We start from the raw sequence: 19830 nt of genomic DNA, 5'->3' as shown, positions 1-19830 counted from the left end.
TGTGTGGGTGAACAAAAGCTGTAGAACACTGAACTCTGTATCATTGATAGCGTGGATCTCGCTTGCTGCTTGTTCTCTCACAGCACCAAAGAGGTTGAAATCCCGAAAAAGTTGCTTCTTCTACCAAAGCTACTACTCTGGTTTTATGCTTGAAGCTAAGATTAGTTAGCCGGCTAGTTAGCCTAGCTCATTGGTTCTCAAAGTGTGGGCCCTCTAGTGGAGAATAAAGATATGACAGATGGGGCGCAATAAACGGCAGGATTTATTTATTTATTTATTTGTTCTTCATTAATGAATTTCAATATGAATAAAGTTCATACACACAAAGCAGCACAAACAATGTTGTGAAAATCTATTCAATGGATAAATGTGTGACATTGATCACAAAAAACAAACAAACAGGTAATTCAGCACAAGCAGACAAAAAAGGTAGATGGTAGGAGCAATAAACCAAATATTCAGCTTTAAAGAAAATATAATTGTGGTTTGTGTTATCCTGTTCCTTTTGCCACATCTTATTTTTGAAACTTTTTAGATGTTGCTAAACTGAAAATTAAATACAGATCTCATCTCAATATTAAACATGACTTGAGAGTGACAGTATCAAGTCTACAACTCAGTTGTGAAAAGATGTATGAAATGCATTTGCTCTATTTTACACAGATTGCAAAGTGACAGAAAGGCAAAGTGATAACACAATTACACCTTTCTTTTCTCTATTTTTGTTTTTGATGCTAGTTGATGATCATTTAGAATTGGTTAGTTTAATAAATTAGACATTTTTCAACTTGAAGTATTTTATTATACTTTTTTGAGGTGACAGAGGACAAGTGGGTTTAAAAATCCACCCCTCTGAAGTGGTAAATGGCAGAAAAAGATTGAGAATCACTGCTAAAAAACACAAACAGAAGTCACATTAGTACAGAATGGAGCATAAAGCACGTCCGGATAGTGCCGCTAGAGGGCAGTGTGAGACTGAGAGGAGGATGTGAGCTGTGTGAAGCTGGGATCAATAGTCTGTTAAGGGGTGGGAAGAGGGAAAAAGAAGGGAAAGAAGGAAAAACAGGAAAAAGAGAAAGAAAAAATTGAAAAATGATAGAAAAAAGAAAAGGTAATGGAAACATGTCTTGCACATTTCTTATGGTTGGCAGATTGATGTATATATTTTATAGCAAACTGCCTTATGTGCTTCCCAGAGAGAATCTCTGATGTGAATGATGCTGGTTCGAATCCCTCAATAGTGCACACAAATACTGATGATGTGAATAAAAATACATCACTTGTCACTCATGTTCATTAATATCTTTGTGATTTGACTGATTTTTTTTTTACTGGAAATTCCAATAAAGTGCATAAAATGCATGTTTATTTCTTTTGTTAATGTACTTATTTAACCTTTAACACTTTTTTTAACAAAAGTCTATTTTTTCATTATATGGGACATGTTCTGTATTTATCTTTTATATTTATATTCTACTTAATAATAATAATAATAATAATAATAATAATAATGAGGATGATAATGGGTTCAGCATTTTCACAGAATAATTCACGGGTCACTGTTCTATAAACAATAAAACATTTTATTTTTAATTACTAAAAATGCTACAATATTACAAATCAATGTATATATTAATAAAGGTTAATTAACAATAGATATAATCAAGTACAAAGATTTAAAAAATGATCCTAATTGGGTCTGAAACAACAACCTAATGATAAATAACTATAGATTATAATAGTAGTAAATCCACAAAATAAATGGTAAAATAATATCAAGTCTCTGAGTGACTCAAAACACCAGGAAGAAATGGTTAAAGGAGCAGAACAGGAAGAAACAGCAGGTCTGGATGCAGATGAAGGACTGGCTGAAGGAGATGAACTTTGACTACCAGGCTGTAAAGACACATATTGTATATTATGATCTTTAGCATAATAATGATGATGATAATGACATATGAAGATCTTTTTAAATGACAGGAATCTGCATTGGTACATTTACATTAGGTTTGGCTGCTGAATTGTTGCTGAAGGATTCACCAAACCGTGACTTTGTAAACTAAAAAAGAGAGGCGACAGAACAGACTGACATTCATGTAAAATCACACATGTGCTGGAAATGTAAAGATCTGATTTCCCTTTTGCAGAAAACACAAATAATCTTCTATTCAATAAAAGACAATATGACTATTAAAGGCTTTGGGGACGTTCCAGAGATAATTGTGTGTGGAGTAAATACTGAAATATGAAAATAATGAATGAGCAGTGATAATGTAAGTGCAGGCTGTATAATGGTGGGGTGGAGGTAGAGGCGCTACAGCAGTAGGAGTGGAGTAAAGCAGGTGGAACACTTGCAGCAGGTGGAACACTTACGACCTGGTAAAAGAACAATAAAGAGTGTGGAAAACAGGTTTTATTTACCTTTTAGTCTTGGTATTTTTTACAGATCTAAATAAGAAGAAACATTGCAAAATCTAACATTCACACATTAATATGTTTAATCCACAATCATCTCTGTACACTAGTGAGAGTCTGAGGGCAGAAGTCAAGTGATATGAAACATATTCTTTTGAAACAAGAAGTTTCACAAGATCTTTTTGAACCTTTTTGATCTTGTAGAAAGCACAAGATGAATCATGTTTCCTAAAGAGATAATGTGAGTTCTAATGGACTTCCTCCTCGTCCCAGCAAAACAACTTTCACCTCAAGTAAAACAGATTATGTTTGTTTCTAACGTTTCTTCTATGCTGAAACACTTCTGTACATCGTTCACTTCACACAGTAAAGACTTAACAATAAAACACTATCACATTACGCTGTGAGCAGGATTTGAACCTGCATGGGGAAACCCCATTGGATTTCAAGTCCAACGCCTTAACCACTCGGCCATCGCAGCAGTGATGAAACTGGCTGCAATGTCTTGACTTGTCTACAATTTCACCTAAAAAGAAACATTTAGAATTGAAAGTGTCTGACAGACTTTGGCACTTTTCTCACCATTAAACACAAGACAGTTTGAGTCCCATTGAGTTTTCCTGCTGAGCACAGCACAATTCTTTAAGCACAAAAGAAGTGCAGATAATCCAGTTTCCAACATAATTGCTATACAGGTTTCACTTCCTCTTGAACTTCATTGTACCCTTAGCAATATGTGGGTTTATACAACACATTTACTGAGAGCTAAAACCCCATTAGATTTCGAGTCTAATGCCTTTACCTCTCGGGCCATCACAGCAGCAGATATTGTCTTTTATATTTTATATATCGTTTTTCAACAGGAACGTAACTACACGTGTCAGCACGTTAAAAACCTCACTTTTGCGGAACAGGACGGCGAGCTCTCAGTCGGAAAATCAGACATCAAACATCATTTTTGCAAACACCTTCCGAACTGCACTGACTCAAGAACAAACCCTCAAAGCATTTTTCCCAGACGCACCACCTGCAAGCAACAATCACTCAGTCCTCCGCTTATGTTCAGTAGAGATGATCATGAAGCTCAGCAGCACTTTAGAGTCTAACTAAAGCCACCACAGGTCTGGATGGGTTTGAACTACTGACATTATGGATAACAGGCCATTGCAGTAATCGATTGCGGCACAGAGACCTGTCTTTGGAGTCTCCTTTAGTTTTTTGGATAAACCACATTCGGCTCTGGTTATTCTTAAACTGCCAGTCAGTAGCTGGCGTGTGTTTTGCATGAAGTCCATGTGACGTGGAGAATTAAATGATGTGCTCGGCGTAGAGCGTGAGATTCTTAATCTCAGCGTATTTAATTCCTTCCCCACATTGGGCAATAAAAAGCTTTTGCACTGGTGCACTGAGATGGCAAAGGTTTCTATTCATCTTGGTGACACCTTTCTGACGAGCACCGCCGAATCTGGTCGTCCTTATTAAGCCGTACATAAAAAAATTTTTTTTTCCAAGTTAACTTCAGACCCACAACATGGTTACCGGTGGAGGCACCAGAAATGTTGGATGTTTACGAGAAAAAGTCAGAGTTCATTTATGATTTTTTATTTTTATATTTGTATTTGCATTTTGATGTAATATGCCAATTGAATGCTCTAAATGGGTTTAGTTTTCACAGAGTGCAATTTAAGCAATAAAAATGTTTGTCTAAAAAGGAAACAAATTACTTGTTCATTTTAAGAGACATGTCTTATCCAATTACTCAAATAAACGATGGAGTAATTGGTAGAAAACTCGATTACTAAAATAATTCCCAATTATAACTACTAAATATAGTGTGTGTGTGTGTGTTTGTGTGTGTGTGTGTGTGTGTGTGTGTGTGTGTGTGTGTGTGTGTTGTTATGTAGTGTCCTTGTAGATCTGGACTTTACTCACAGATGCTGAAGAAGCTTTAACTGGATTTTAAACTTTACTGGTTTCTCCTCCACAACTGGAACTTGAGCTGCAGCTGGTTTCTCCTCCACAGCTGGAACTTGAGCTGTAGCTGGTTTCTCCTCCACAGCTGGAATTTGAGCTGGATGTGGGTGGACTCTGGATGTGGTGGTTCCTCTCAGTCTCACGCTCCTTATGAGATTAAAGTGGTGATGGAGCTGTAACACAACAGAGACACTGCTCTTACACACTGCTGTTAGTCTTTATGCCGACACCAGCAAAATTACCCCCTGATGCTGACTGAAATCCCCTCATATGACCAAACCCACACTTTATAATAATCTGAGGGTCCAGGGTTCAAGTCCCTGTTCAGTCGTTAAAAAGCCAACAGCTGGCTGATTCTTGGTGGTGGGATAATCCAAAGCTTGTTTGAATCTTCCCTTGATGTCCAAATTCCATGAGATTTTTTTTCTTGCACACAGTACAGGCTCTGACATTTCCACATGCTTTCCAAGTCTTACCCATACAGTAGCAAATTATGGTTTAGTCTCACTGTGGTAAGCATCCTTTATGGTGTTCATTTTGACCAACCAATGGCTCTGACAATAGTCGTCTCTGTTTGAACCCAAAAGATATTGCCATGATCCTCCCATGCAAATATCATTAGTTTAAACATACTTTGACTGTGACATTATTTGAGGTGTCACTGAAACTTGAATTGTGAATACATCTTAGTCACTATTTGCAGAGTTATCTTTTTTTCAGCTAGAGCAAATTGACAAAGTTTGGTAACATGTTATAACACTGATTGGGTGATGAAGGCATGGAAGGAACCATATGTTGTTGAAGAAGGTTCTGATAAACATTTGCATTCATTTTGCCATGTAACTGGCAAACCATGACACTTCCTCCTCCACTTTTCACTGACTTCTTTAGACACTTTGGGTTCAGGCTTTCTCCAGTTTGTCGCCGAACATAATGTTTCCAATCGGACCCAAATAAATTAAACTTGCTTTTATCACTGAAGTGAACTTTGGACCAGTTCTCCTCTGTCCACACAACATGCTCCTCAGCAATGCTTAGTCTAGCCTTTTGATTCTTTCTGCTAATGAGAGGTTTGGTCAGTGCAAAGTGGGCTTTCAGTCCAAATGCTCTTAAACGTCGAGACACTGTATGTCGAGACAGATCCTTACCCTGTTTAGCGCTGAACTGGTGAGCAATTCCAGCTGCAGTGTGCAAACGATTGCCCATTGAGATCCTCTGCAGTATCCTGTCCTCTCTTGTATTTGTCTTCCGTGGACGACCAGCCTTCTTGGCGGACTTGAATGAGTTTGTGATGTTGTAAAGATCCAATATTCTTGAAATCACAGATTTGGAATTACCAACTTGTCTTGCTATGGCTGATAGGGTCATCCCTTTGGCCTTTATCTGGACAATCTGCTGCCGGCGGCTTTCAGTCACCAGAGTCAGTGAAACTGGAAGTTAGGCTGCCAGTTAAATAGGGGTTAACAGAAAATCAAGGAAATTAGCACCAGGTATCAGATTAACAAAAATAACTGGGAGGTATCTGAAAGTGTTCTCTAATTTTGATCAGTGTATTTTTTGCAAAATAATGTTTTTTTTTAAATGCCTTAGTTATTTTGTGGAAAAGGTGTTCTGGTAGCATGGTATAGACAGGACAAAAACTCCTTCAACTGTTGAGCAGTAAAGATGACATTATTTCAGAATCGTTCAATTGTTTATAAATTGTTCTCTAATTTTGATCGCCAGTGTATTTACAGACTGTTAAGCATAAAACCGGAGTAGTAGCTGTGGTAGAAGAAGCAACTTTTTCGGGATTTTAACCTCTTTGGTGCTGTTAGAGAACAAGCAGCATGCGAGATCCACGCTATCAATGATACAGAGTTCAGCGTTCCACAGCTCTTGTTCACCCACACACAGTTTATTCAGTGTAAAACTTGGGCTCATCCAGGATTTGAACCCAGGACCTCTTGCACCCTAAGCGAGAATCATACCACTAGACCATCGAGCCAAGCAAATGCAATTCAGATTGATTCGCGACTGGAACGGCTCTGCACATGAAGTTGACGCGAAGGCGAGAACCCAACAGCTGGACCGTGGATCTTTTTGTTTCATGTTATGCAATGTAAAATCCTGGATCAAAAAACCTGAATCATATCTCTAGACCAAAAAGCCTTCTTGTGGAAGAAGTGTCTACTGATATGTCACTGCATAGTTCATGTGCTTTGCTGGCATATGTCTTCAATTTAAAAACATAAATAAAACTTAATGTGTCCAGCCAAAGCTGCTTCTGTAACTGCAGGAAACAGAAAGGTTCATTAGTGATTTGAACTTGCAAATACATGTCTCCTGTTCTCCATGCTAACATTTTGGAACAGTTACTGTGAAAAGAGAGCATTTCCACATTTAAATCATATGGGTCAAACTCCTATCATGCAGATTACAAACATTTTCTATGAAATGAGTCCAGGGATCTGAGCAGGCATAAATGGCTGGAAGCCCTGAAGGTCAGCAATTCCTATATATTTTAATAGGGCTCAACATTTCAGTATTATCCCTAATGACCTCTCCTAACCATGCAGAATCTAACAGATCCACTTTAAATGACCACTTCTACCCAATCAGTAACACAAAAAATTGTTGTTGACTCAAGTCTCTTAGACAGATGAAGTAGTGCATGGACCCCAACTGGTGAGACAGAGTAGCTTTAACTGAGAGAAGCCACAAATATCATCTAGTCATTTGTGAAATATGCATCTGAAGAGTGAGACTACTTGTCCAGTGCACATAGGGATGAGTTTATGTTGTATACCAAACGTTTGGCGGTCAATTATCTGCGTTTAACAGACCGTTGCTAATAATAATTGACCGCTGTCTGTCTGTCAATACTATGAATGGTAACAAATAAATAACAATCATTTATAGTAATAAATAAAAAACTATTGTAATTGATTTATTCTTTGAATTGCAATGCATTGATTTTAGTGAGGTTAGTACACACTCATAGCCATAAATGCAATTCTAATAATTGACATAATCTTTTCTTTCGGTGTTTCAGTTTTCGGTTTTGGCCTTGGTTTCCTCAATTTTGGTTTTTGGTTCCGGCCAAGAATTTTAATTTCGGTGCATTCATAAAATATTATCATTGGTGTGGCCCTCTGACACAATTCAGGTTTCTCATGTGGCCCCTTGTAAAAATGTATTGCCCACCCCTGGTCTGGGGTTCTTTGGGTGCGAAAGGTCCCGAGTTCAACTTTGGGACGAGTCTTAGTTTTACACTGAATAAACTTTGTGTGGGTAAACAAAAGCTGTAATGATGTTGTATGGCTGAACTTGGTTCTCGCTTGCTACACGTTCCCTTACATCACCAAAGAGATTAAAATCCTTCAAGGGCAATTTCTTCTCCCGAAGCTACTGAGCCCAAAATTGCCTGTACATGTTCATTTACAATAAAATAGCCTACATTAAAGAAAAACTCTGGAGCGTTATATCTAACATTCTTGAAATAGGGAATTTCAAGACACTGAAACAATCACCTGACATTTTCCATTTTTTTCCAGATTGTCTGACAACTTATTTTGTCTGGCTTAACGTTAAAAGGCCCATTTCGGTATGTGGAAGTGTAAGACCTGTGAGTTTTCAGCATCTTCCAGATCTAAGTTGTTAAAAAATTACAAGTTAAAGCATAAACACTTTGGCCGAAGCCATTTATTCCCATGCATGCATTCAAGCTGTCCTTGTACTTTTAAGACATGGAACGCTCTTTTGGTCCATCTAAGTAGAGTGCATGCAAATCATCAAAATCCTTCACAATCAGAACTGACTACCTTTAGCTGTCATTTGTGTTCAAACAATGGGCTTAGTTGTGAGAAGGATTATTTTGTTCACATGGGTACACATTTGAAGAAAAATGAAGTGGTTACTTGTATGTTCTCAGGTTGTGATTTTCAAACAAATGTTTATGGTACATTTAGGTCCCACAAAAACAGGAAACACACTCCCCATTCATAGAGTGACTTTAAGTTTGGTGTAGTGTCTATGTCAAGGACACAGGAGTCTGACAGTGACGTTCATGAAAGTGTACAGGTTAATGAGGTTGCTTCTGATAATGTACATTTACACAGTAGTGCAGCAGTTCAGGACCTACCTGCTGTTATTGTTGAAAATTTTGCAGCAATGTTATTGAAATTGAAACATTTATTTCATGTTCCGGGCATAGCAATTAATGAGTTTTTAGAAGAGTTGCACTTTTTGTTGAGTGCCTCATCTCAATCTGTTACATGTGACAGGCTCAAAGATCTGTTTCAGGAACACAGTCTTGCCTGTGATGATGCAATTATTCAAGAAATTGCTAAAGTTGTGTGTGAGTCTCATCCGCTGCACACAGCAATAGGACAGGATGGTCCACTAAGCACAGTATATCGGCGCAAGGAGTTTTATAAAAGTCACTTCTGTGTTGTTGAACCTGTTGAGTATATTCTAGATGCACAACAGGGAAAAACATTTCAGTATGTTCCTATTTTAAAATTCCTGCAACAGCTGTTAGCCAAAGAGGATGTGACTAAAAGAATACTCGAAAACCACAGATATAAATGCATTCCTGTCGGGAGATAATTTAAGACTTTTGTTAAGGCTGTATGTTGATGATTTTGAGGTGTGTAACCCTCTTGGTACCTCTCGGAGAGCCCACAAGCTCTGTGCAGTGTATTGGACTTTGAGCAATTTGCCTACAAGCTCTCATGCAACAATGTCATCCATTTACTTGGCTGTGTTGTGTAAAAGTAATGACGTAAAACAATATGGCTTTAATAAAATCCTTGAGCCTCTTCTTGAGGACCTGGCACATTTAGAAGAGGTTGGCATTTTTATTCCTTCATTTGGTCATTTTGTGAAGGGTACTGTTCATGTTGTGATTGCAGACAACCTTGAGGCCCATAGCACAGCTGGCTATGTTGAGAGTTTTTCTGCTGAGTATTACTGCAGATTTTGCACTGGAAAGAGCTTGGAAATTCAGACTAATGAGGTTCGGTCAGGTGCGTTTAGCCTTAGAAAGAGAGAGAGTTACGATGCGCATCTGAAGTCTGCACAACAGAGTGGCAGCTGCTGTTATGGGGTTAAAAAAGAATGAGTCTTCTCCACACGCCTTGCTTATTTTCATGTTCTCTCTGACTATCCCCCAGATGTAATGCATGACGTTTTTGAAGGTGTTGTGCCATTTGAGCTTAAACATTGTTTATCAATGCTTTTATCAAAGAAGTGCTTCTCCTTTGGATTTCTCAATGAACGTATTGTTAACTTCCCCTATAAATGGACAGATAAGACAAACAGACCTCATGCAATCCCTTGCTCAATGTTCAGCCAGAATACTATTGGAGGGAATGCTCATGAGAACTGGAATCTGATAAGATTGCTTCCATTCCTTGTAGGACACATAGTGCCAGAAGATGAGCCTGCATGGCTGGTGCTTATGGATCTTAAAGATATTGTTGAGCTTGTGGTGTCACCAGTTCACACTGATGAGTCAATTGCATACCTTGATGGCAAAATTTCCGAACACAGACAGAGGTTTCAGGAAGTTTTTCCTGGTGTGAAGTTAATACCAAAACAGCACTTCTTGGAACACTATCCTGCACTTATCAAGTCATTTGGTCCACTTGTGCATCTGTGGACTATGCGTTTCAAAGCCAAGCACAGCTTTTTTAAGCAAGTTGCTCGTCTCACCAATTGTTTCAAAAATATCCCCCTTACACTTGCAGCTAAGCACCAGCTTATGATTTCTCATTGTTTGAAATCGTACCATCTTGAAAAATCTGCATTAGATATATCAACAGTGTCAACAGTGCCTCTGACTGTGTTAAGAACAGAAATAACACAGGCTGTCCAAGACAAGTTCCCAGACACTCAATTTGTCCAGATCACCACAAGTGTCACCAGTAAAGGCCTTAGTTACAGAAATGGGATGATTGTTGTTTGTCGCTCTGTAGACGGGCTCCCTGATTTTGCAGAGATTATTCAGATGTGTATAGTGCAGAATAGACTGTGTTTTGTACTTAAAGGTCTGTGTGGTTGGTATAGGGAGCATTTTAGGGCCTTTGAACTGACATCTTTTCCATCAAGGGAGATTTTCTTTCTTGAGCTAAGTGAATTGGCTGATGACTATCCATTGGCAGACTACAAGGTTGGAGGTCTTCGTTTGTTGTCACTGAAAAGACAAATTAATTCATAACAGGTGCCATGTCAATATTTCTTGTTTAATTGTATGAATAAATCTTATGCCCCTACAGTGCAGACAATAGATTCTTTTCTTTTCTTTCATCAATAGGATTGTAAAAATGACCTCCACCATCATCCTGCGAGTAATTCTGGGAGAGAACAATGCCCAGAAAGTGACACTTGAGCATGGTGTCCCTTGTTCTTTGGCAGAATTATTGAACGAGATACAAACACAGTGTAATTTGATGGGAGAAATCAGACTTCAAATTATGGACCCTGACTTTCATGAATTTGTGAACCTGACTTCCACAACTGATGTTCAGAACAAAAGCACCCTTAAGGTCATCAAACTCTGTGAATCTTTAGCAGTATCTCCATCTCCCTCATCATGTGACACAGTCATTCTGTCTTCAAGATCATCCTCTGAATTATCACCTACTTCATCCCTTGAACCCCAGCTGGAACAAGGCAATTCAGAATATAAAAAAAATGGCTTTCTACTGAATCCAGACCCCAAGCTGAAATCCGCTATATTAAATGGACTTGCTGAAGAAGTCGTAAAATTCAAAGTGTACCTTTCTGATGCCGAATTCAATGAAGTGGCTGAAGCCCTTATAAAACAGCATCCTTGCCTTAAGGAACAGGGATCCTTAACAGGCTGCAGTGGCTGGAAAAGAAGCCTTAAATATAAAATGTCAAATTACAGAACCAAGCTTCGGAATCTTGGTTGTAGTGAAGTGACCATTAATTCCATGAAGCACAAACCTACGGGTATAAGCAATCCAGCTTTTGGTGTCAAGAAGCCACGTAAAGCTAAAGTTAACTTTTGTCCCTCATTTCTTCCTGGTGAAACACCTGACAGTATGGAGCAAGTCAGAGTCTCCCTTCTTTCTGAGGTTAAGAAGAAAAACAATGAGCAAACTGTGAGAAGATTAATGGACATTTCTTTTGCATTGAGAAGACAAGAGGTTGTTAAAGAATCTCCACTTATTGCTGACTTTAAGAGCAGATGGCCAGCTTTGTTCCAAGAAAATGAGGTAATTCAGCTTAATGTCTTTAAGTGGGATTTTAAAATAAAATTAAATATATTAAAATGTCAATATCTCAAAAAAAAAAAAAAAACATTACACCATATAAGATAGCTAGAGTAAAAGTCTTGGGTCTGTCTGTGGTCCATCAACATTGTTGAAAGTATAGACAGGCAATACACTCAAGTTACTTTACACTAGACAATGCACTATCCATTTGTACATAAAATGCAGTAGTGTAGTTTGTATTATTGATAATACATTATTTAACCATATGATTTACACATATTACTCAGCAGTTTAGTGGAACAGCAACTGGAATTTTTTTGGATACTTAAGTTGTGATGTTTACTCTGTTTTAGGTTTGTGCTGAATTCGCTCGCATAACAACTGTAGCCTTAATTTCAAAATTGTTCTCAAAGCTGGATAAACACACTCCAAATCTTTTGAGGATCTTTGCCAAGAGAGGTGGAGCTCAGGGACAACGGATAAGGAAACTTCTCATGCCACTTACACAGGTATGATAGCCATGAAAATTGTTTTAATAGATGTATCAGTCAGTTGTTTCTCACTTATGACTTTTGTTAACTTGACAATGTAGTTGTTTATAGGTACCTGTTTTCTTTATTTTCCCTAGTGTGCCTGCATTAATGTTAAGAGGGAGTGTGTCCTCAAAGCCCTGTTTGTCTACCTAAATGAGGATCCTGACAATCTAATCAAGGAGTACATGGTATAATTGCCTCAATATTGTGACAGAGACTTTGTGTATAACAATCAATTTTATATTATAATGTACTTTTGTTCTGTTTATAGGATGCAGATTTTTCCAATGATCAAGCTGCACTCAAAGAAATGGTGATCAGTGTTTTTGTCATCCGATGTGAAGGATGTGACGTTGATGATGACCCTGCAGATGTTGGACAAATTCTTGAGGGGGTTATAGCACTAGAAGATCTTGGTAATGTAGCTAATGGTGTTGCTTTGCTAATTGGCCTAATATATGCCTTAAACCTAAGTTATCCGAAGAAGCTTCGATACACCTTTGAACTCCTGCAAAAAGTGTTCCTGGAGCTTGATGGACACAAACTCTCCACCAAAGTTCAAGCACTTAAGACCAAGCTTTTTACACCACATTAAAGGACTGATGAACAGACTGATCTTTACCATGAAACTATAACAATAACTAATTGTTATCGTCAAATGGCCAAAAACTTTGCTGGAAGAAAATTTGAGCAAGCTCAATTTTGTTGTTCAGACATACTCTTAAATTTTCATGCACTTGTGTGGTGTTTTTTTTTTTTTTTTTTTTGGTACATCAAGGTATATGCAAAGAGGAATAGTTTGCCTCAGAAGGTCAAGGAAAGCCATCAAGTGTTTTAATGACACATGGGTTAGTTAATGGTGACAATTATAATTTTTTTTTTTTTTGTAAACTTGTCCCTTTAAGCATTTTTTATTTTTTTTCCAAGGATGTTTTTAAAGGCTTCTGAATGTTTTTTGATGGAAAGGTTTGAATGGCAATGTCTTTTAAATAGTTTTCAAAGATTTTCCAAATAGCTCATTGGGTCATAAAAAATATGAAGCAGCAAGTTCACTAGTTGCTGTGTAAAAGAAAGTTTCTGTACACATTTGTGTTATGTAAATTTGGTCAGAAAACTTTAAGCTTACAAATGCATGCGTTTGTTAAAGTGTTTTGTGAAAACAAAAATTGTTAAAGTATGGCACCTGCTGTAAACTGTTCCCTAGTAAAAAGGATTTATTACATATTTGCTGCCTTTGTAGTCATCTTTTAAAGGTCATTGAAGCAAGGAAAGGAAAAACAGGGCTATTAACATTTAGTAGTAGTAACTTGACTAAATGGGATCCATTAAAAGTGATGTTAACATATAGGGTTAACATTAAGGATTAAATTTAAGATATCAGGATTAATTGACGTTCAACAAAAAACATTAATTTAAGTTGAATAGCAATATTAAAATCATGTTTAATCAACATCATCTGTTCATGTTAAGTGAACACCAATGTGTTGAGCTTGTTTAACATCATCCAGTTTTGTTAAGATAATGTGGTGTAATCGTGTGGAACCACTGTCCACGATTGAATCATGTTCAAACAAAGTGCTATTTTTTTGAGTGTAAACAGTAGCCTACCAAGAAAGTCATTGTTCACTGTCTTCCTCCTTCCTTTCACAACAATTTCTCTCAGGAGTTTATCTTTTGGCATCGTCGTGCGTTTAAAAATCTCCATCGGTGAAGCTTTTCTCCCGATGCCGTGCAGCTCAGAACACAGGTGAGGTGTGTTTTCATGCCCGGTTGTTTTCAGAGTGATGAATGATTCGCATTTCCTGTAGACAGTCCGAGTGAGCGGCAGGTCAAACGTCAGAGGAACATCATCCATATTTATGATGTGGTGCGGCCCGATTCAGTGGGAGCACATCTGATTTAATATAAAGAGTTTCACTGGTTCACCTGAACCCGTTCAGCAGTTTCATTAGTCTAATGTTACGGGGCTCAGTTTTTTAGCTTGAAGTTTGTGAAACCGGGAAAAAACCCAGGAAAAATCCATAAATTAGCCGCTTCGTTTTTTTAAGCCGCGGGGTTCAAAACCTGGGAAAAAAGTAGCGGCTTATAGTCCGAAAATACGGTGTATATATATATATATATATATATATATATATATATATATATATATATATATATATATATATATATATACATTTCTTTATTAATGCCAAAAGAACAAGAAGTATTACATACTCGTTAAATTTACACTTACTTACGGAGAAAAAAATAAAATAAAAAATACACTGTACATTAAAATATTACATACATTTTAAAGTTTTCAGAGCATTACATGTTTTCAGTGCTTTTTTGTTTCTTGTTTTTTTTTTTAAGAGATTCACATACAATCAGACAATAGACAGACAGATAGATAGACAAACAGGAAGACAAATAGATGGCTGGATGGATAGACAGACAGACAGACAGACTAATATTTGAAAGGTACCAGACTTAAGGTTCAATACCTTGAGGAAACTGAGTGTTCTGGTCTCCACATGGGTTTAAATCCCACTTCTGACCGTAACTTTATGTTCATTAGAAATCAAAACAAAAATATGAAATTAATTCTCCCTTGTCTTTTAAACACAGACATACAGAACAAACAAGTAGATGATTACCTAATAGTGGGAAAGACAGACAGACAGAAAAAACTGCTAATACAGACAAGCAGGCAGATGAATATATAAATTAGATCAATAGATTGATAGGAAAGATGAGCAGGCATATATATGCATTCAGACAGAAAAACAGATCTGACTGATGTAGATAGATAAGAACCACAAATAGAAGGATAGATAAGACAAATAAGTAGACAGAAACTTGTAAAAATAGTTTTATCAGCCACTAAGGGGATAAGAAACAGAAGCTTGTATGTCAGGATGGCCGAGCGGTCTAAGGTGCCAGACTTAAGCTTCTGTACCTTCCAGGAAACTGAGTGTTCTGGTCTCCACATGGAGGCGTGGGTTCAAATCCCACTTCTGACAGTAACTTTATTTTCATTAGAAATCAAAACAATAATAAAATAATTATTCTCCTTTGTCTTTCAAACACAGACATAAAGAATAAACAAGTAGATGGTTACCTAATAGTGAAAAAGACAGACAGAAAAAAAAACTGTTAATTTAGACAAGCAGGAAGATGGATATATAAATTAGACAGATTGAAAAGAAAAATCCAGCGATTAAGGTTGCATGAGCCAGTGCACTCTTAGTCCCGGTCCCAAACCCGGATTAATGGAGGGTTGCATTACGAAGGGCTTCCAGCGTAAAACGTGCCAAATCAAGATGTCTTCAGAGACAGCAGGAAAAAGAAGTGTAGGAGAGTGGAGGTTCGGGTTGGTACTATGACTGGTAAAGGGAGAGAGGTAGCTGATATGATGGAGAGGAGAAAGGTAGATATGCTGTGTGTTTAGGAGACCAAGTGAAAAGGGAGTAAGGCCAGGAACATTGGAGGTGTGTTTAAACTTTTCTTTCATGATTCTGAAGGAAGAGTTTAGTAAGAGTTTAGTGGAGGTGAAGAGAGTTTCTAAAAGTCAAGTCAAGTCAAGTTTATTTCTATAGCGCTTTTCACAACAGACATTGTCTCAAAGCAGCTTTACAGAAATCAACAGTCAAGGTGAATGGTGTGCATTTATCCCTGATGAGCAGCCGTGGCGACTGATAGGGTGATGAACGTGATGCTGGATCTTGAAGGGGTGATGATAAATGTTATCAATGCTTATTTTAAGTGGACACTTATTAGTAGACACATTTGTGACTCGTTAGTAAAAACAGGTATGTAGTTCCTTTTTATTGATGTGTTCTGCCTACACAAATTCATTCCATTGAAGATGCATCTAAAATCGATGCTTGATGTTTAGACCTAATATGTATGTCATATGCACCTTTTTTATTTAATCTATTTTTGAACATAACACATACAAACAATATTTATAATTATATTTTTGCTGAGATTACCCGACAATTTGAGAAAATTCATTGTTTTTGTGATTGTTCTAAAAAAATAAAAAATAAAAATTATATCAGAGTAACACTGACCTTAATACAAGTGAATGTTTTCTTCAAATGCACTGTATAGTGTCTTATCTGTATCCATCAATGTTCCCTGACCAGCCTTGAACGATACACTGATTGATTGATTGTTCTTATTTGGGAAGTGTTCACCTGTTGGGTGAGGGTGGGGGGACGTAGTACAGAGACTCTGTACTACATTTTCTATATATTTTGTAACATAAAGACGCAGCTTTGCGTTTCGACGATGAAACGACGTCATCGCACAATGATGTCACGGTGTTACTTAGCAACTTTAAGAATGATATCAATTTATAATTCATAACAGTTTTAAAATAAAAATACATTTAAATTTTCCCTTGACTGATCATCTCAGTTCATCTCCTCCAAGTCCTTTAGCGAGTCAAACCTGTTTTCAGTCTTTATCATGTCTTTTTTAAGGACTTTCTTTCTGGCAACCTCTACATTAGATATGACCTTTACTGACCTCATTCTTTTCGTTTGGTTTCACTTGTTTGTCCTCCTTTTTTCTTTTCCTTTTTTATCTTTTTTTCCTGTTGCTTGTTCCTTACATGCTGGAGGGTCGGATTCCATTGTGTTCAGGTCATTTTGCAGGCTGTCCGTCAGCTCCATTTGAGTCCATGATTCTCCGTCCTGTTGCATGTCCACTGATGTCTCTTTCCCTTGGTCCTTCTTCTCCACCAAAGCGTTTTGCAAACTTTCAGTTAGTGTTATTTGGGTTTAGATCTGGTGTGATCCTCCTGGTTGTTGTGCTTCTTTCCTTCTTGTTCCACGCCCTTGTCCATTGTTGTTTCTCCCTCTTGTGTTGTTATTTACTCTTCTCGCCACTCACTGTCTCGATCATGCAACTGCGCATCCACCTGCTGTTCATCCTCCACCTTTTCATTCCCCATCCAACACTCACACTTATTTAAAGGAAGATTGCAATCCGGGCACGTTACTGCGTTGCAGTCCCTCACAATGTGCCCTCTCTCTCACAGTTAAAGCACTTAAATCTGGGCAATCCTTCACCGAATGATTCGGGCTCATGCACAGCCGGCAGGTCTTCACTTGATTCACTTGAGTAACCCAAAAGTACTGCAGGCCTTCTGCCGTTTCTATTTTTGTATTGGGAGAGAGGCAACTTTTTTTGGGAGCCACGTTTTCACAAACCTCGTCCCGTCCTCAATGTTGGTGCCTGGATACACTCTCCTTTTTATTTTGGATATTGGGAAAACTCCCCATCCCTACAATTTATTTATAATTTTATTATCAGTGATGTAAACAGGCAGCTGCATGAAGGAAACCACATAGTCTCTATTTTGCATTCTTTTGACCTCACACTTGGTTCCATTGATAACCAAACCGTCCCAGAGATACTCGGTGTCCTCTTATTGTTCCAGAGTGACCTCATACAACTTATTTTGTTTGGGACGCACTACGAGAATCCTCCCTTCACCAATCCGCTCTATTAATACTTTATTTATGTCTGATACTCTCACATCTTTCAGTTTTCCTGCCTCCACTGTCACTTCCTTCAGGTAAACTCTTTCCGCAATTTCTTTTCTTTCTTTTTTATTGATTTTATTGGCATCTCATCATCTTTTAACCAGTCCATTGTCTGGATGCGCTATCCATTGGGCCACAGAGCCCTACATTACACAGTGCTGTATTTTACTATCTCGGAAATGTTCATCTTAATGGATGGCTTGTAGTTTGTTTAAAAGCACAGTTTTTTCCATTGCTAACAAATACTATCAAGCTTTTAAAAGGGTCAGAGCAAAGCTAGCAATTCACCATTCAGTGCCCCAGAGAAACCATCTTATCCACTTGCAATGTTAAATCTAAAGCCATGAAGAAAAAGCTGGAAAACACTCAAGCGAAAGCAGCAATGAACAACTGCACCAGGCACTGCTGGGATTCAAACCCACAATCTCCTGTTTACTAGACAGGGACTTTAACCAACTAAACCACAGCGCCTTGTTGCCACTTGTTGACTACTCAGCCAGCTGTTGAATGTAAATTCTTTGCTCTTAGATTTAGGGAAAAAATATTGCTTGGACATATGCATTCGAGCTAACAGCTAATAAGGAGGAAGCATAGATTTTATTTTTGTCTTGATGCTAGTTCTACCATTAATTTGAGACTTGCTAAGGTAGTCAACATTAAATATGGTCAAATACAAATATAGTTAAATATAGTTATAAGATACATATCGACAAACAATAGCCATGCCATAGCATCTAATATCTGGTCATAGTTTTAACAAACCACCAAAATTCTGTGGAAATTAGCATGCAACACACATCTGTTGTCAGCAAATGCTCTGAGGGTCCTACTCTTCCAGCAATAACAAAGCAGTGCTGCAACTAACAAACATTAGGCACCACTGTCCACAGTAGCAATTGATCTCGATTGTTTGCTCTTGGACCCATTCATGTTGTATTTGTATATGACCCATACATTAATTGTACATCTAATTGTGGTTCCTTTTGGACTAACTAAAAAACAAGAGCAAGGAATAAAAGGATTAGGCATCGAGGGAGAAGAGAATAAAATATTTAAATATGCGGATGACACAACGCTATTGGTCAAAGATCGAGGGGGTGAAAAAAGCAATGCAAACGGTACAAAAGTTCTGCAGGAGATCAGGAGCCAAAATAAATTATGATAAAACAGTATACATGAGATTCAGAAGGGCGGCGTTTTTAACGGAGCATTTTACTTTTATGGAAGCAAAAGAAATAAAGATTTTAGGAGTTTTAATGAGGAGGGATGAAAAGACAGCAGAAGAAATAATGTTAGTTCTTAACATTTTAATGATTTCTAAACTATGATACATTTTATACACATCATCTGTGCCATTATGGGCAGAAAGAAGGCTAAAAAAAGTTTTTTAGATTTTTTATGGGAAGGGAAGCCAGCAAGAATTGCATACAACACCTTAATAGGAGCAATAGAGAAGGAAGGATTGGGGTTAATAGATGTGGAACAAATGATAAATGAAAATGATTAAAAAAAAGTACATGGATGAATAAAGCAATGCGTCATGGAAAGCAACAATGGGATTTTTCTTAAACAAGTGAAGCAACTTCAAACTTGAAGACAACATACTTTCTTTCTGGCAACCTCTACATTAGATATTGCCTTTACTGACCTACTGACTGAGGCACTGCTTGGATTCGAACACAGGATCTCCTGTTTACAAGACAGGTACTTTAACCAACTAAGCCACAGCGCCTTGTTGCCACTTGTTGACTACTCAGCCAGCTGTTGAATGTAAATTCTTTGCTCTTAGATTTAGGGAAAAAATATTGCTTGGACATATGCATTCGAGCTAACAGCTAATAAGGAGGAAGCATAGATTTTATTTTTGTCTTGATGCTAGTTCTACCATTAATTTGAGACTTGCTAAGGTAGTCAACATTAAATATGGTCAAATACAAATATAGTTAAATATAGTTATAAGATACATATCGACAAACAATAGCCATGCCATAGCATCTAATATCTGGTCATAGTTTTAACAAACCACCAAAATTCTGTGGAAATTAGCATGCAACACACATCTGTTGTCAGCAAATGCTCTGAGGGTCCTACTCTTCCAGCAATAACAAAGCAGTGCTGCAACTAACAAACATTAGGCACCACTGT

At 37.6% G+C, this 19830-nt stretch overlaps 1 protein-coding gene, 1 long non-coding RNA gene and 3 other non-coding genes across 6 annotated transcripts; 2 read left to right on the top strand and 3 right to left on the bottom strand.

The window, feature by feature from the left end:
- Nucleotides 1-1614: 1614 nt before the first annotated feature.
- LOC124383037 lies at nt 1615-2143 on the bottom strand. Its single transcript, XR_006925201.1, has 3 exons — nt 2091-2143; nt 2003-2059; nt 1615-1896 (listed from the first exon to the last, which is right to left on the bottom strand). It is a non-coding gene; the product is annotated as an uncharacterized LOC124383037 (long non-coding RNA).
- A 671-nt stretch (nt 2144-2814) lies between these two features.
- Nucleotides 2815-2896, bottom strand: trnas-uga. Its single transcript has one exon. It is a non-coding gene; the product is annotated as a tRNA-Ser (tRNA).
- Nucleotides 2897-11051: 8155 nt separating this feature from the next.
- On the top strand, nt 11052-12844 carry LOC124383000. Of its 2 annotated transcripts, XM_046845389.1 has the most exons (4): nt 11052-11615; nt 11969-12124; nt 12244-12336; nt 12420-12844. In XM_046845389.1, the coding sequence occupies exons 1-4, from the start codon at nt 11271-11273 to the stop codon at nt 12741-12743; spliced, it is 918 nt and encodes a 305-aa protein (XP_046701345.1). In that variant the 5' UTR covers nt 11052-11270; the 3' UTR covers nt 12744-12844. The 2 variants fall into 2 exon arrangements, with proteins under 2 accessions (XP_046701345.1, XP_046701346.1); XM_046845390.1 differs by lacking the exon at nt 11052-11615 and having other exon boundaries at nt 11959-12124.
- Nucleotides 12845-15039: 2195 nt separating this feature from the next.
- On the top strand, nt 15040-15150 carry trnal-uaa. The gene is made up of 2 exons: nt 15040-15077; nt 15105-15150. It is a non-coding gene; the product is annotated as a tRNA-Leu (tRNA).
- A 4193-nt stretch (nt 15151-19343) lies between these two features.
- On the bottom strand, nt 19344-19417 carry trnat-ugu. The gene has a single exon. It is a non-coding gene; the product is annotated as a tRNA-Thr (tRNA).
- Nucleotides 19418-19830: the final 413 nt, after the last annotated feature.

The sequence above is a fragment of the Silurus meridionalis genome, chromosome 3 (genome assembly GCF_014805685.1).
Source record: "Silurus meridionalis isolate SWU-2019-XX chromosome 3, ASM1480568v1, whole genome shotgun sequence".
NCBI lineage: Eukaryota > Metazoa > Chordata > Actinopteri > Siluriformes > Siluridae > Silurus > Silurus meridionalis.
The sequence above is the reverse complement of the archived record's forward strand: the minus strand, read 5'-3'. Positions and strand labels throughout refer to the sequence as shown.

Bases quoted from the DNA above. Each gene is read 5' to 3' on its own strand.
- LOC124383000 (XM_046845389.1), top strand. From the start codon at position 11,271: ATGTCAAATTACAGAACCAAGCTTCGGAATCTTGGTTGTAGTGAAGTG. The intron at 12,125-12,243 runs GTATGATAGCCA...TATTTTCCCTAG, and splicing joins TTCTCATGCCACTTACACAG to TGTGCCTGCATTAATGTTAA. The intron at 12,337-12,419 runs GTATAATTGCCT...TTCTGTTTATAG, and splicing joins ATCTAATCAAGGAGTACATG to GATGCAGATTTTTCCAATGA.